The following is a 15764-nucleotide window of genomic DNA, read 5'->3' as shown; positions in this document are numbered from 1 at the left end:
AAAGTTGAGAGTTCTTGGAACACTTTTCCATCCAGTTGCTTCTTATTTTTGTCCTTCATCTTTACATCTGATGAGAGTCAAGGTGACCTTAGCCACAACAGTTTGCTTTTTGTATTACAGTCTCACAGTACATGAGAGGTTGGAAGGGACCTCCAGAGATCATCCAGTCCAACCCCCTGCCAGAGCAGCAGCACCCAGGGCAGTCCACACAGGAATGCATCCAGCTGGGGTTGGAAAGGCTCCAGAGAAGGAGACTCCACAACCTCTCTGGGCAGCCTGCTCCAGGGCTCCAACACCCTCACACCAAAGAAGTTTCTCCTCATGCTGAGCTGAAACCTTCTCTGGTCAAGTTTGTCTCCATTGCTCCTTGGCTTATTGCTGTGCACCACCCACAAGAGCTTGGCCCCCTCCACTTGACCCCCAGCCCTCAGCTATTGAGAGACATTGATCAGATCCCTCTCAGCCTTCTCCTCTCCAGACTCAACAGCCCCAGGGCTCTCAGTCTCTCTTCCCAGGGGAGATGCTCAAGTCCCCTAAGCATCCTCCTGGCTCTCCCTTGGCCTCTCCCCAGCAGGTCTCTGTCTCTCTGGAACTGGGGAGCCCAGAACTGGACACAGGATTGCAGGAGTGGTCTGAGCAGGGCAGAGCAGAGGGGGAGAAGCACCTCCCTAGCCCTGCTGGTAACTCTTTAGCAGCACTTGCACCACGTGGGTTGTACATTTGGAGTTGTTTAAAATAGGTTCAGCATATGGAAAGTTGATGAAAGGTTCAGGCACAGAAAGTGGGCAGAGGTTTGTTTGCTGGTGGGTGAATTTGCTTTCCTGGTGCTGTTGCTCCATTAACCATTGCATTGTTCTGGAATTTTCCTCTTCCAGAAGGGTTTCTGATTATCCATGTCCAGAAACAGCAGTGTCTTTCAGAAAAGAGGGGAGTCATTGTGGAGAAGTGCAACCTGACCAACCTCAACCAGCAGTGGCAGTGGACAGCAGAGGACAGGCTCCTGCACCTGAAGTCCGCCCAGTGCCTGAGCATCTCCACGCGCTCTGCCCTCTCCTCCCGCAGCATCGTCGTCGACTGTCCCCGGGCGGTCAGCTGGACCTGCCAGGAGGAGGATGGGCTCCTGAGGGTGGCCAACACTTCTCTCTTTCTCACAAAGCAAGGCCAGAAGGTGATGGCCAAACAGAGCAAGAAATACCTTCATACGTGGATGCAGCTGGAAGCCAGCGAGACGGGGAAGCCTGTGTATGTAAACCTGTGCTCAAAGCAAGGTGAGCTGCTCCCTCAAGCAAGTATCCTGGCAGCAAAAGGGTCTCCTCTGTGCTACCCAGGAGGTGTCAAATGCTGGTGTTTTACTCAAGCACAACAGAGAACCAGAGCAAGGACAGGCTGGGGGCAGAGTGGCTGGAGAGCAGCCAGGCAGAAAGGGACCTGGGGGTACTGGTTGGCAGTGGCTGAACATGAGCCAGCAGTGTGCCCAGGTGGCTAAGAAGGCCAACAGCATCCTGGCCTGCATCAGGAACAGTGTGGCCAGCAGGAGCAGGGAGGTCATTCTGCCCTGTGCTCAGCACTGGTTAGGCCACACCTTGAGTCCTGTGTCCAGTTCTGGGACCCTCAGTTTAAGAAGGACATCTCTTGAACGTGTCCAGAGAAGGGCAAGGAGGCTGCAGAGGAGACCTTCTTGCTCTCTACAGCTACCTGAAGGGAGGTTGTAGCCAGGTGGGGGTTGGTGTCTTCTCCCAGGCAAGCAGCACCAGAACAAGAGGACACAGTCTCAAGCTGTGCCAGGGGAAGTTTGGGCTGGAGGTGAGGAGAAAGTTCTTACCAGACAGAGAGATTGGCCATTGGGATGTGCTGCCCAGGGAGGTGGTGGAGTCCCCATCCCTGGAGGTGTTAAAGAGGAGATTGGATGTGGCACTTGAGCCATGGTTTAGCTGTCAGGAGGTGTTGGGTGTTAGGTTATAGGTTGGACTTGATGATCTCTGAGGTCTTTTCCAACCTGGTTGATTCTATGACTCTATGCACAGCTGCCATGAGTTCTCTTTCTCACAAGAGGCTTTTTTCCAGCCAGGTTACATTTTGTAGATGTCTCTCCTTTTCTCTACTCCAAATCTTTGCATCATTTGTGTCAGCTCAGATCACTGTTTGTTTGCTCTTGGGTTTTTTTTGTCATTTCCTTTGTTAAACAGAATTGTAAGAACTAATTCCCAGTGCTTTTAAAAAGTATGGATGTATAGAAGTCCTTCTGCTCCCCATGCACTTCATCAGACAAATCCACCATGAGGGTGGTGAGAGCCTGGCACAGGTTGCCCAGGGAGGTGGTGGAAGCCTCATCCCTGGAGGTTTTGAAGGCCAGGCTGGATGTGGCTGTGAGCAACCTGCTGTGGTGTGAGGTGTCCCTGTCCATGGCAGGGGGGGTTGGGACTGGATGAGCCTTGAGGTCCCTCCCAACCCTGACAGTTCTGTGATTCTGTGACAGATTGTGTCTGTCAAGAGCAAGCAGATGTCTGAAAGTCAAACACCTGCACAATTCTTTGTCTGATTGATCCAAATGCATGGTTTGAACAGGCATGGCTTGCAAATTCATCTGCACACAGTGTCACCTTGCCCTTAGATGCAGCCTATGTGAACACACCCTGAAAACAATGACTCAAAACCCTCAGCTGCTCCTGTGGCAGCACTTTGAGATGCGTGTGCAGATACAGCAGTGTTGGTACACCTGTGGGGGTGATGGAGGGACTGCAGCACTGCCTCATGAGGAAAGGCTGAGAGCCCTGGGGCTGCTTAGTCTGCAGAGGAGAAGGCTGAGGGGGGATCTGGTAACTTGTATTAACTAACAGAGAAGAACTGGTTGGGGACATTAAGGTTGAGAACAGGCTGCCCAGAGAGGTTGTGGAGTCTCCTTCTCTGGAGCCTTTCCAACCCCACCTGGATGCATTCCTGTGTGGACTCCCCTGGGTGATGCTGCTCTGGCAGGGGGGGTGGGCTGGATGAGCACTGGAGGTCCCTTCCAACCCGTGATGCACTGCGATGCTGTGAACAGCCTTGGTGACAGTGACCATGGCATGGTGGAGTTTAGCATTACCAAGGACAGAAGCAGGGCAGTAAGTAGGATTAAAGCCCCTGGCCTTCCACAGGGCTAAGTTTGTACTCCTGAGAGAGATACTTGCAGGAATCCCATGGACTAAGACTCTGGAGGGTAAAGGAGCCCAAGAAAGTTGGTCAGTTTTTGAATGCCACTTCCTCTGAGCCCAAGCTAAGTGTGCTCCCTGGGACCTGACAGCTGCTGGAACTCAGAAGGACAAACACCAGAGTGAAAATATTTTTTAGAACATTAGGAAAGCTTTTTTCAGGGCAAGAGTGGTGAGGGCTTGGAATGTGCTGCCCAGGGAGGTGGTGGAGTCCCCAAGCCTGGCTGTGTTTGCAGGGGGTTTGGCTGTGGTGCTTGGGGCTGTGGTTTAGGGGTGAGCCTTGCAGAGCAGGGCTCTGGGTTGGCCTTGGTGATCCTGAGGCTCTTTTCAAGGCTGAATGTTTCTGTGATTCTGTGAGAATCTAAAGCCAACAGTGCTGGGCTTGACAGCCAGGTCTTGACCTCCAGATGCATGTCAACACATTCAGAGTTGAATGTGTAAAGCCAGCCTTCCAAGAACATCTGTCTGCTCTCATTGAAAGCAGTGCATCAGCCTAAAACAACATCTCCAGTCTAGCTTTAGCTAAGAGAGTAACAACTGAGCAAAGTCTTTGGAGCTTAAATGGGTTTAAGTTTTTCTACTCCTGACTAACTGCAGATTTGGATATAATTTACCCTCTGCTTTCATAGTACCCAGAGAAAAACCAGCTCTGTTTTGGCAAAAGAGTGACACACTGAACTGCATCCCAAACATCAGCCCAGATACAGTACAAGCTCCAAACCCAACAACTGTGTCCAGAGGGCAACAAAGCTGGGGAGGGGTCTGGAGCACAGCCCTGGGAGGAGAGGCTGAGGGAGCTGGGGTTGCTTAGCCTGCAGAAGAGGAGGCTCAGGGGAGACCTTCTTGCTCTCTGCAACTCCCTGAAGGGAGGTTGTAGCCAGGTGGGGGTTGGTCTCTTCTCCCAGGCAAGCAGCACCAGAACAAGAGGACACAGTCTCAAGCTGTGCCTGGGGAGGTTTTTGCTGAAGGTGAGGAAGAAATTCTTCCCAGCAAGAGAGATTGGCCACTGGAATGTGCTGCCCAGGGAGGTGGTGGAGTCCCCATCACTGGAGGTGCTTAAAAAGAGCCTGGCTGAGGCACTTGGTGCCATGGCTTGGTTGATGAGATGGTGTTGGGTGATAGGTTGGACTGGGTGAGCTCAAAGGTCTTTTCCAGCCTGGTTAATTCTGTATTCTGTAACTGCAACTCTCTTTTATTCTGGACCTAATTCAAATGCCAAGCAGGGGCAAGCCTGAGCTTGGGGTTTGATTTCAAGTCATGAATTTGGATTTGCATTGGTTTTTTGCCACATTCTTGACCTGAAGGATTCTTTGTGGCAATCTGCAACAGTTTCAATCTGTGTCCCATCTCTGTTCAGTCAGACATCACTTTAAATCTAACAGACAGTCCTTACACCTACCCCTGTTTGAATCTGGCCCTGGGCTGAAACAGCTCACATGAAGGATGGCCATGAGCTATCAATCTCCCTTGAGATTGCTGTTCTCCTCAAATTCATAAGGAGGTTCATAGGATCACAGGATGTTAGGGGTTGGAAGGGACCTCTGGAGATCTTCCAGTCCAAGCCCCATGCCAGAGCAGGAGCATAGAATCCAGCACAGGTCACACAGGAACACATCCGGACAGGGCTGGGAAGGCTCCAGCCAAGGAGACTCCACAACCTCTGTGGGCAGCCTGCTCCAGGGCTCTGGGACCCTCACAGTCAAAAAGTTCTTGCTCATGTTCTCATGGTCCTGCTCTGGCAGGGAGGTTGGACTCAATCATCTTCAGAGGTCCCTTCCAACCCCTAACACCCTATGAGACTGTGATGTTGAGGTGAAGCCTTCTGTGCTGGAGTTTCCATCCACTGCCCTTTCTCCTATCCCAGGGCACAGTGAGCAGAGGCTGTCCCTGTCCCTTCCTTCCTGACCCCCAGCACTCAGCTATTGATAGACACTGATCAGATCCCTCTCAGTCTTCTCCTCTCCAGACTCAGCAGCCCCAGGGCTCTCAGCCTCTCCTCCCCAGGCAGTGCTGCAGTCCCTTCAGCATCCTTGGAGCCCTCCCTTGGACTCTGTCCAGCAGATCCCTGTCCCTCTGGAACTGGGGAGCCCAGAACTGGATGCAATATTCCAGGTGGGGCCTCACTAGGGCAGAGCAGAGGGGAGGAGAACCTCCCGGGATCTGCTGGACACACTCCTCTGTACCCCAGAGGAGCCCTGGAGCAGGCTGCCCAGAGAGGTTGTGGAGTCTCCTTCTCTGGAGCCTTTCCAACCCCACCTGGATGCCTGCCTTTGTGGACTCCCCTGGGTGATGCTGCTCTGCCAGGGAGCTTGGACTGGATGATCTCTGGAGGTCCCTTCCAACCTCTCATGTTCTGTGATAGAGGAGACCAGAGAACACCTGGAGCATGCTCCAAAGCACTGCAGCTGCAGAGTGTGGCAAGGAAAGCCACAGGCATCTTCTGGGGCAGGGAAAGAGAACCCAAGAATGGTGGCAGAAGTGCAGGAAAGGCAGCAACCCTTACCCGTTTTGGGGCTTTCATTTCCCCACACCTTTAAGAGTTCATAATGACTGCCCCAATCCATCCATAGGTTCACAGCAGGGTGGATTTTTGTGTGTGTAACCTTTACAGCTTGACTCACAGAATCAACCAGGTTGGAAAAGACCTCAGAGATCATCAAGTCCAACCTATTACCTACTACCTAACACCTTGTGACACCTGAGGATGAATCAGAGCAGTGAGGATGGAAATGTTCATTGCACCTGTGAGCCCTCGAAAGCTTTCCCTCCAACCCCTTTTTTACCTCCCTGAATTATTACTTTATAGGATTTTGTTAGTGGAAGAGTTTGCTAAGGATCTGTGTGAGCCCCTGAAATACCAGAAAGTGCTTGAATCTTCTTCCTCTGCTCAAAGCAGTGCAGGGCTGGCCACCTGTGCTCAGCTCCAGCAGGAAAGAGCAAGGCATCAATGGCAGAGCCTTGTGCACAGCGCAAGACCTTGTGCACAGTGACACAAACTCTGAGATGACTGCAATGAAGCCCCAGGGTTTCATACATTGTCAGTCCCAGGGAGCCACAGTGCAGAGAACAAAATCAGATCAGGGCTGGAGCAGCTCTGCTATGAGGACAGGCTGAGGGAGCTGGGGGTGTTCAGCCTGGAGAAGAGAAGGCTCTGGGGAGACCTAAGAGCAGCCTGCCAGTACCTGAAGGGGGCTGCAAGAAGGATGGAGAGAGACTGTTTGCAAAGGCCTGCAGGGACAGGACCAGGGGCAATGGCTTCAGACTAGAGCAGAGCAGATTTAGATTGGATGTTAGGAACAAGTTCTTCATTATGAGGGTGGTGGAACACTGGCACAGGTTGCCCAGGGAGGTGGTTGAGGCTCCTTCCCTGGAGATCTTCAAGGTGAGGCTGGACAGGGCTCTGGGCAGCCTGATCTAGTTGGGGATGTCCCTGCTGACTGCAGAGGGGGTTACACTGGATGACCTTTGGAGGTCCCTTCCAGCCTGGACCCTTCTATGATTCTATGATTCCCTTCTCTTGTAAGCAGGTTGCTGCTGTGCAGCTGGCTGCAGCCTGCAGCACACCCCAGGGATGAACTATGTGCTTAGCCAGGATGCCAGCATTTCTCCTGGGTGTGCTCCTGATGGTCACAGTGCTAAGTTCACACACTATGTCCTTCAGCCACTGCTGATCAGTGTCAGTGCTGTTCCCAGGGACAGTTCCATGACTGATTTCCAAGGAGATGCTACAACAATGCTGAAGGCTTCTGCAGAACCCCACTGCCCATGGCAGGGGGGTTGGAACTGGCTGATCCTTGAGGTCCCTTCCAGCCCTGACAGTTCTGTGATTCTATGAAATCCAGAGTGGATCCAAGCTTATCGAGGGTGAATGGATTGTGCAGTGACCAAGTTCTTGTTCCTGGCACCTCTTCAGGCTAGTGGAACATTTCTGAGGGCCAAGTGTTTCCCTTCCAGGAGGGCCAAGCAGTCCCTTCAGCTCCTCTGCACCAGGAAGGTCTGTTCTCCTCTGGCTGCTGAGCCCCACAGTGCTGCTGGCAGCATCAGCTTCCCTTCTGTGGAGCAGCAACTTTCCCAAAGCACAATTGCACTGGAATGCAGCTGCCTTCCTGTTGCAGTTGCTGCTATTTGTCCCTGAAGCAAGCCAAGAGGGTGGGTTTTCTAATGTGTTTTTAAGTTGGGTGTGTAAAGCTATATTTAGGAACCAAACTGTGCTGCCTTTTTTCCCCTGAGTGCCTGCTGACCACTCAGATGTACTGTTTTTAGCTATCTTTCTATCAGTAAGTTCTGCTCCTGAACCTAGAGGTATCTGAGGCCTAATTCTTCTCAGGTCCTTGGGGCTAGCATTCCTAGTTGCTTTCAGAGACCTCTGACTAAAAGGAGATCCCCAGACACCAAGGCTGATGTGCAGTTGAGACTGAGTCTGGATCTGTGTCAGCTAATGGGTTTGCTGCAGCAGCTGATGACAGTTTGAGCCCAGACTCTTCCCTGTGCTTTTGGCAGGAGCCTTGAAGGTCTGTGAGGTAGGACCACAGCAGCCTCTGCACCACAGGCACTCTGCAGAGGGTTGTTCGGGGGGGCATGCAGAGGAGTGTGTCCAGCAGAGCCAGGGAGGTTCTCCTCCCCCTCTGCTCTGCCCTGGTGAGGCCTCAGCTGCAATATTGCCTCCATTTCTGGGCTCCCCAGTTCAGGAGGGACAGGGATCTGCTGGAGAGAGTCCAAGGGAGGGCTCCAAGGATGCTGAAGGGACTGCAGCACTGCCTGGGGAGGAGAGGCTGAGAGCGCTGGGGCTGTTGAGTCTGGAGAGGAGAAGACTGAGAGGACTGGGGGTCAGGAAGGAAGGGACAGGGACAGCCTCTGCTCACTTGTGCCCTGGGACAGGACAAGGGGCAATGGATGGAAACTCCAGCACAGGAGGTTCCACCTCAACATCACAGTCTCACAGGGTGTGAGGGGTTGGAAGGGACCTCTGAAGATGATTGAGTCCAACCCCCCTGCCAGAGCAGGACCATGAGGAAGAACTTCTTGACTATAAGGGTCTCAGAGCCCTGGAGCAGGCTGCCCAGAGAGGTTGTGGAGTCTCCTTCTCTGGAGCCTTTCCAGCCCTGTCTGGATGTGTTCCTGGGCGACCTGTGCTGGATTCTTCTGCGGTCCTGCTCTGGCAGGGGGCTTGGACTCCAAGATCTCCAGAGGTCCCTTCCAACCCCTAACATCCTGTGTGGTTATGTTTCCATACCTGTAGCAACAGGGTAGGTAGAATGGTTTGGATATTGCTCAATAATAGTTTCCTTTATGTCCTTTCTGTTGATGTTCTTGTGCACTCTTTAGCACTTTTTTGTGGTTATTAAGGACAACCTGCAGAGCTAAGCTTTTGTTGGGGAACACACAACTCATCATGCAGCAGCATGAGGATGATTGTGAAGTGTTGGACCAGACCTGAGGGTTCAGTGAAGCTATTTGTATGGTGGCAGGAGGGAGCAGAATCAGATCTGTGGTAATGTTTTCAGTGCCTTGATTTGGAGCAACCTTTGAACAAGAGTTTTGGTAATTAAATGGAGAGCTGGGAGATTTTCCTTCCCAGAGAAGGGCAGTCAGGCATAAAAGGAGAAGAAAATTCCTCTAGGTATCAATCCATGGCAGCAAACCAATTCTTCTCAAGAGAACCCAAAGCTGGGTACCAGGTGAACATACTGTGCTGCTGAGCATGGAAGTGTCTCACAGCATCACAGAGCATTAGGGGTTGGAAGGGACCTCCAGAGATCATCCAGCCCAAGCCCCCTGTCAGAGCAGCAGCACCCAGGGGAGTCCACACAGGAATGCATCCAGGTGGGGCTGGAAAGGCTCCAGAGAAGGAGACTCTCACAGGGGTTACCAACCTCCCCTTTATTTCTGGATGCAAATGAGAGTGCTGCAGATTCCTCTGGCTAAAGCTGTTACTAACAGAAACCTCTACACATACACAAACATTGCCTTACACACCGCGGTGACTGCAGGGGAGGCCCCCTCGGATCCTCGGGGGAAGAGCTAATCACATCCCCTGCTAAGACATCCTAATTGCACACCAAGTAATTACACCTGGAAACTTCTGCTGCAATTTAACTCAGGCATTCCTCTTTTCTCTTTTCTTTTCTTCTTTTCTTTTCTCTTTTCTTTTTTCTTTTCTTTTCTTTTTTCTTTTCTTTTCTTTTTTCTTTTCTTTTCTTTTCACTTTTCACTTTTTTCTCTTTTCTCTTTTTTATCTTATTTTATTTTCTTTTTTATTTTCTTTTATCTTTTTCTTTTTTTAAATTTTCTTTTATCTTTTCTTTTCTCTTTTTTCTCTCTTTTCTCTTTTTTATCTTCTTTTCTTTTCTTTATTTTCTTTTATCTTTTTCTTTTTCTTATTTTCTTTTATCTTTTCTTTTCTTTTCTCTTTTTTCTCTCTTTTCTCTTTTTTATCTTATTTTCTTTTCTTTATTTTCTTTTATCTTTTTCTTTTTCTTATTTTCTTTTATCTTTTCTTTTCTCTTTTCTTTTTTCTTTTCTTTTCTTTTTTCTTTTTTATTTTCTTTTCTTATTTTCTTGTCTTTTTTTCTTCCTCTCCTCTTCCTCTCCTCTTCCTCTCCTCTTCCTCTCCTCTTCCTCTCCTCTTCCTCTCCTCTTCCTCTCCTCTTCCTCTCCTCTTCCTCTCCTCTTCCTCTCCTCTTCCTCTCCTCTTCCTCTCCTCTTCCTCTCCTCTTCCTCTCCTCTTCCTCTCCTCTTCCTCTCCTCTTCCTCTCTCTCCTCTTTTTTTCTCCCTTTCAGAGAGGTTCTTTGAGCTGAAGTTGTTATGAGTGGCAAGCAGCCCAGTGGCTGAGCAGCAAAACAAGGTTTGGAGACCCCAGTTCAAGGACAGCCCAAGTGCCTTGGGCACTGAGCCAAGGCACACGAGCTGTGCTGCAGCAGGGGCAGGGCAGCTTTGTGTGAGGGGAAGGGGCCAGGCGGCAATCACAATCCCTTAGCTGAAACGCCATGCTACCAGATGGAGAGGCCACCACGGCTTGAACCCTGCCCTCACAGCCACAAAGAAAGGATATTAAATCCATACCAATGGGGAGGAAGAGCCATGAAAATGGGGAGGAAAAATGTGTAGTAAAATCTTTCCTGCGCTCTGATTGCAGCTTTGGCTTGCTGCAGAGGAGACGTGACTGGGAAAGCAACTCCACCACGGCCTGTGCAGGCTCTGCAGCTAACTGATGTGACAGAGCCCTGGAGCAGGCTGCCCAGGGGGGCTGTGGAGGCTCTGGAGATACTCAAACCCTGCCTGGCTGTGTTCCTGTGTGACCTGCTCTAGGTGCTCCTGCTGTGGCAGGGGGGTTGGACTGGATGTGCTCTTGAGGTCCCTTCCAGCCCCTAACCCTCTGTGATTCTGTGAACCTTGGGAAGGGAAGAGGCAAGGGTTAGCATGGCCTCTGCATGGGAGTCATTTGCAAATCCAAGAGGCATGTCCCATGTGGGTGAAGGGATTTACCCTGAACTAATATCTTGAACAAAAGAGAATTAAAAATTACCTTGAACAAATGCTTTTGAAAAATGATCTTGAACTTGGCTGGAGAAGGGCAGATGAGAAGCTGGCCCAGGCACACACACATGGGGAGGGCTGACCTTACAGAGCTGACACTGTGTGATGTTTGATCACAGAAGCACAGAAAACAGCTGGTTGGAAGAGACCTCCAAGCTCATCCAGTCCAACCTTCCACCCAGTTTGGGGTCAGTCCCAAACCTTGTCCTTAAGCCCCAGCTCCACAAGCTGCTTAAACACCTCCAGGGATGGTGACTCCAGCACTGCCCTGGGCAGAGTATTGCAATGGCTGAGAGCCCTCTCTGGGAAGAAATATTCCCTAGCATCCAGGCTGAGCCTCCCCTGGCACAGCTTGGAACCATTTCCTCTGCTTCTGTCTCTTGCCACCAAGGAGCAGAGGCTGCCCCCTCCTTGTCCCAACCTCCCTTCAGGGAGCTGTAGAGAGCAATGAGGTCTCCTCTCAGCCTCCTCTTCTCCAGCCTGAACACCCCCAGCTCCCTCAGCCCTTCCTTGCAGCCCAGGTGCCCCAGGCCCTTCTCCAGCCTCCTTGCCCTTCTCTGGACACACTCCAGCCCCTCAATGCCCCTCTTGCAGTGAGGGGCCCAGGACTGAAGGCACCCAAGCAACTGCAATAGTTCCCAGTGCAGATGCTAGGAGTGAAAACACTCAAGGAAGTACAACCTTGCTCTTCACCTCATCATCTTTGATGGATTTTTTCCTTTCTTTCCTGCTTTTGCACAGCTTTTGCTATTGATGCACAATACATTTGCACTGAAAACTTACAAACCCTGCAGAACTGACAGGTGCACTTAACTTTCTTAGAAGTGGCATTGATCAGAGGCTCACAGGATGTTAGGGGTTGGAAAGGACCCCTGGAGATCTTGGAGTCCAAGCCCCCTGCCAGAGCAGGAGCATAGAATCCAGCACAGGTCACACAGGAACACATCCAGACAGGGCTGGGAAGGCTCCAGAGCAGGAGACTCCACAGCCTCCCTGGGGAAGCTGTAATTGCCACCTAAAGGAGAGTTGGTCAAAATGTGGAGCTGGTTTTAATTGCTTTCCTGTATTTGTCTTAGATCTCCAAGATGCAGAGACTGTGTGGAGTACTAGATCTACATCCCCCTCTTTGAGCACTGTAACCTCTAGGCCTGAAAGTCTGCTGAAGAGCAGCACAGAGATGTTCATCAGCAATGGGACTGAGCACTTCAGCAAGAACCTCATTGACGACCTCTACTTTGACTTCAAATCTGCAGTAACAGAGAAAGCCTGGATTCCAGTGACCACCCTGCAATCCTCCAGCACTACAGAAGAGGTAAGGCAGAAGGATTATTGATTGGTTTTTATTAAGCCTGCTCCACTCTGTGGAGCCTGGGAGCTATTACAGGTGTGGGGGGGAAACCCAAACAGCTCCAAGACTAGGCTTTGTTCTTGATCACAGAATCAGCCAGGTTGGAAAAGAGCTCAGAGATCATCAAGTTCAATCTATTACCTATCACCAAACACCTCCTGACAATTAAACCATGGCTCCAAGTGCCACATCCAAGCCTTTATTGAACACCTCCAGGGATGGTGACTCCACCATCTCCCTGGGCAGCACATTCCCATGGATAATCTCTCTGGCTGGGAAGAACTTTCTCCTCACCTCCAGCCTAAACCTCCCCTGGCACAGCTTGAGACTGTGTCCTCTTGTTCTGGTGCTGCTTGCCTGGGAGAAGAGACCAACCCCCACCTGGCTACAACCTCCCTTCAGGGAGTTGTAGACAGCAATGAGGTCTCCCCTGAGCCTCCTCTTCTCCAGGCTAGTTGATGGTTCATGCTGACAGTGTCCTTTGCTAGAAGCACAGCTGCAGAGACAAAAATCTGTCTTTTCAGTACCTCACAGCCCCTGGTGCTCACCATGCTTTGGAGAATCTCTAAGCTTGAGAGACACTCTTAGGATATGTGGGGTGCAATGGATGTGGCAGCAGCCACAGGAGCCTGGGTCTCTGCTCTCAGTGGTTTAGGCTCTGCCACTGGTGTGTTGCACTACATGGAGGTCTCTCTCTAATGTCACTCTGAGAATCACAGCATGGTTTGTGGCCTTAGAATCACAGAATTGCCAGGGTTGGAAGGGAGCTCAAGGATCAGCCAGTTCCAAACCCCCTGCCATGGGCAGGGACACCCCACCTCAGTTCAGGCTGCTCAGAACCACATCCAGCCTGGCCTTCAAAACCCCCAGGGAGATTTTATTCTTATTTAGGATAACCTAACCCTAAAGTTACATACATGACTCAGGAAGCAAATCTGAGTGCTTTAATTATCCTTACAAGGAACCCTGGCCTTATCTACTGACCAGTAGGCAGAATGGTGACACACAGCCACTTCTTGATGTCTGCTCTGTCCCACCACAAACATCCACAAACATCATGGGTTTAGGAAGGGCAGGTCCTGCCTGACCAACCTGATCTCCTTCTATGATCAGGTGACCCATCTGGTGGATGTGGGGAGGCCTGTGGATGTAGTCTACCTGGACCTCAGCAAGGCCTTTGACACCGTTCCCCATAGCAAGCTCCTGGCCAAGCTGTCAGCCCATGGCTTGGATGGGAGCACACTGAGATGGGTTAGGAACTGGCTGGAGGGCCGAGCCCAGAGAGTGGTGGTGAATGGTGCCACATCCAGCTGGCAGCCAGTCACCAGTGGTGTGCCCCAGGGATCAGTACTGGGCCCCATGCTCTTTAACATCTTTATTGATGATCTGGACGAGGGCATCGAGTCCATCATCAGTAAATTTGCTGACGACACCAAGCTGGGGGCAGGAGTTGATCTGCTGGAGGGTAGAGAGGCTCTGCAGAGGGACCTGGACAGGCTGGGCAGATGGGCAGAGTCCAAGGGCAGGAGATTGAACACATCCAAGTGCCGGGTTCTGCACATTGGCCACAGCAACCCCATGCAGAGCTACAGGCTGGGGTCAGAGTGGCTGAGAGCAGTCAGGCTGAGAGGGACCTGGGGGTGCTGGTTGATGGTAGACTGAACATGAGCCTGCAGTGTGCCCAGGCAGCTAAGAGGGCCAAGGGCATCCTGGCCTGCATCAGGAACAGTGTGGCCAGCAGGAGCAGGGAGGTCATTCTGCCCCTGTACACTGCACTGGTTAGGCCGCACCTCGAGTCCTGTGTCCAGTTCTGGGCCCCTCAGTTTAGGAAGGAGGTTGACTTGCTGGAACGAGTCCAGAGAAGAGCAACAAAGTTGGTGAGGGGTTTGGAACACAGCCCTGTGAGGAGAGGCTGAGGGAGCTGGGGTTGCTTAGCCTGGAGAAGAGGAGACTCAGGGGTGACCTTATTACTCTCTACAACTACCTGAAGGGAGGTTGTAGACAGACAGATGTTGGTCTCTTCTCCCAGGCAAGCAGTACCAGAACAAGAGGACACAGTCTCAGGCTGCGCCAGGGGAGGTTTAGGCTGGGTGTTAGGAAGAAGTTCATCACAGAGAGAGTGATTGCCCATTGGAATGGGCTGCCTGGGGAGGTGGTGGAGTCGCCATCACTGGAGGTGTTCAGGAGAAGACTTGATGGGGTGCTTGGTGCCATGGGTTAGTTGTTTGGGCGGTGTTGGATTGGTTGATGGGTTGGACGTGGTGATCTTGAAGGTCTCTTCCAACCTGGTTTATTCTATGTATTCTATGTATTCTATGTATCCCTGGCAGAGGAGGGCCCTGGGGAAGCCAGCCCCATCCACTGAAGGAGTTGAGAGTGGTCATTCAGGACCCACACATCACTTCCCAGGCTTTCTTTTCTGCAAAACCAGAAGTGGACAGATTGAGATTGGATGTTAGGAAGAAGTTGTTCCCCATGAGGGTGGTGAGAGCCTGGCACAGGCTGCCCAGGGAGGTGGTGGAAGCCTCATCCCTGGAGGTGTTTGCAGCCAGGCTGGATGTGGCTGTGAGCAACCTGCTGCAGTGTGAGGTGTCCCTGCCCATGGCAGGGGGCTTGGAACTGGCTGAGCCTTGAGGTCCCTTCCAAGCCTGACAGTTCTGTGATTTAAAATCTGGCCTCACCCCTGGCAAAATGAGCAAAGGCAGTGAGAGCTAAAGCACACAGGGCATTTGTGCTCACTGTGTTCCTAACAACACTGAGGGGTTCAGGACTGAAAATGCCTAAATTCCCTGTGGCTGCTTCTCCAGGAGACCACACTGCAGCTCAGTGTATTGGGGCAGGACAACACATTGTTTCAGTTAATGCTTTGGGTGTCAGCATTACTGTGGGTAAGGCTAAGAAATGTGTTTTGTGTTTGGGAGGGCTGTGGACAGAGTCATCTTTACAAGCTGGTATGAACAGCATCACTACAGAAAGAGAATGGAGAAGTGGTGACATCCAGGACTGTGTTGACCCAAAGAACCAGAATGAAGCTTTATGGACCCTAAAGCTGCTGTTCTATTGCTGATGAGGGCAAGAAACTGAGCCAGTGATGGCAAGCTCCTGCATCTGGGCTGGGGCAATCCCAGGCACCAATACAGGCTGGGCAGGGACTGGCTGGAGAGCAGCCCTCAAGAAAAGGCCTTGGGGGTGCTGGGGGAGGAGAAGTTCAACAGGAGCCAGCAGTGAGCACTTGCAGCTCAGAGAGCCAAGCAGAGCCTGGGCTGCAGCAGGAGAAGTGTGGCCAGCAGGGCCAGGGAGGGGATTCTGCCCCTCTGCTCCACTCTGCTGAGACCACAGCTGGAGCTCTGGGGCCAGTTCTGGACCCTCTGTGCCAGGAAGGATCTGGAGGTGCTGGAAGGTGTCCAGAGAAGGGCCATGAGGATGAGCAGAGGGCTGGAGCTGCTCTGCTGTGAGGACAGACTGAGGGAGCTGGGGTTGTGCAGGCTGGAGAGGAGAAGGCTCTGAGGAGACCTCATTGTGGCCTTCCAGTATCTGAAGGAGGCTACAAGAAAGCTGGGGAGGGACTTCTTAGGGTGTCAGGGAGGGATAGGACTGGGGGGGGAATGAACTCAGATTGGATGTTAGGAAGAAGTTGTTCCCCATGAGGGTGGTGAGAGCCTGGCACAGGTTGCCCAGGGAGGTGGTGGCA

General features: G+C 51.7%; 1 protein-coding gene across 1 annotated transcript in view; it reads left to right on the top strand.

Annotated features, from left to right (window-relative positions):
* Positions 1-15764, top strand: part of PTPRB (protein tyrosine phosphatase receptor type B) — an 86120-nt gene that overhangs the window by 1082 nt on the left and 69274 nt on the right. Inside the window, exons 2-3 of the mRNA XM_054178314.1 lie at positions 876-1268; positions 11802-12037. Coding sequence (XP_054034289.1) covers positions 876-1268; positions 11802-12037 — 629 coding nt within the window. The remainder of the gene's footprint in view (positions 1-875; positions 1269-11801; positions 12038-15764) is intronic.

This window comes from Dryobates pubescens, chromosome Z (assembly GCF_014839835.1).
Source record: "Dryobates pubescens isolate bDryPub1 chromosome Z, bDryPub1.pri, whole genome shotgun sequence".
NCBI classification, from domain to species: Eukaryota; Metazoa; Chordata; class Aves; order Piciformes; family Picidae; genus Dryobates; species Dryobates pubescens.
The sequence above is the reverse complement of the archived record's forward strand: the minus strand, read 5'-3'. Positions and strand labels throughout refer to the sequence as shown.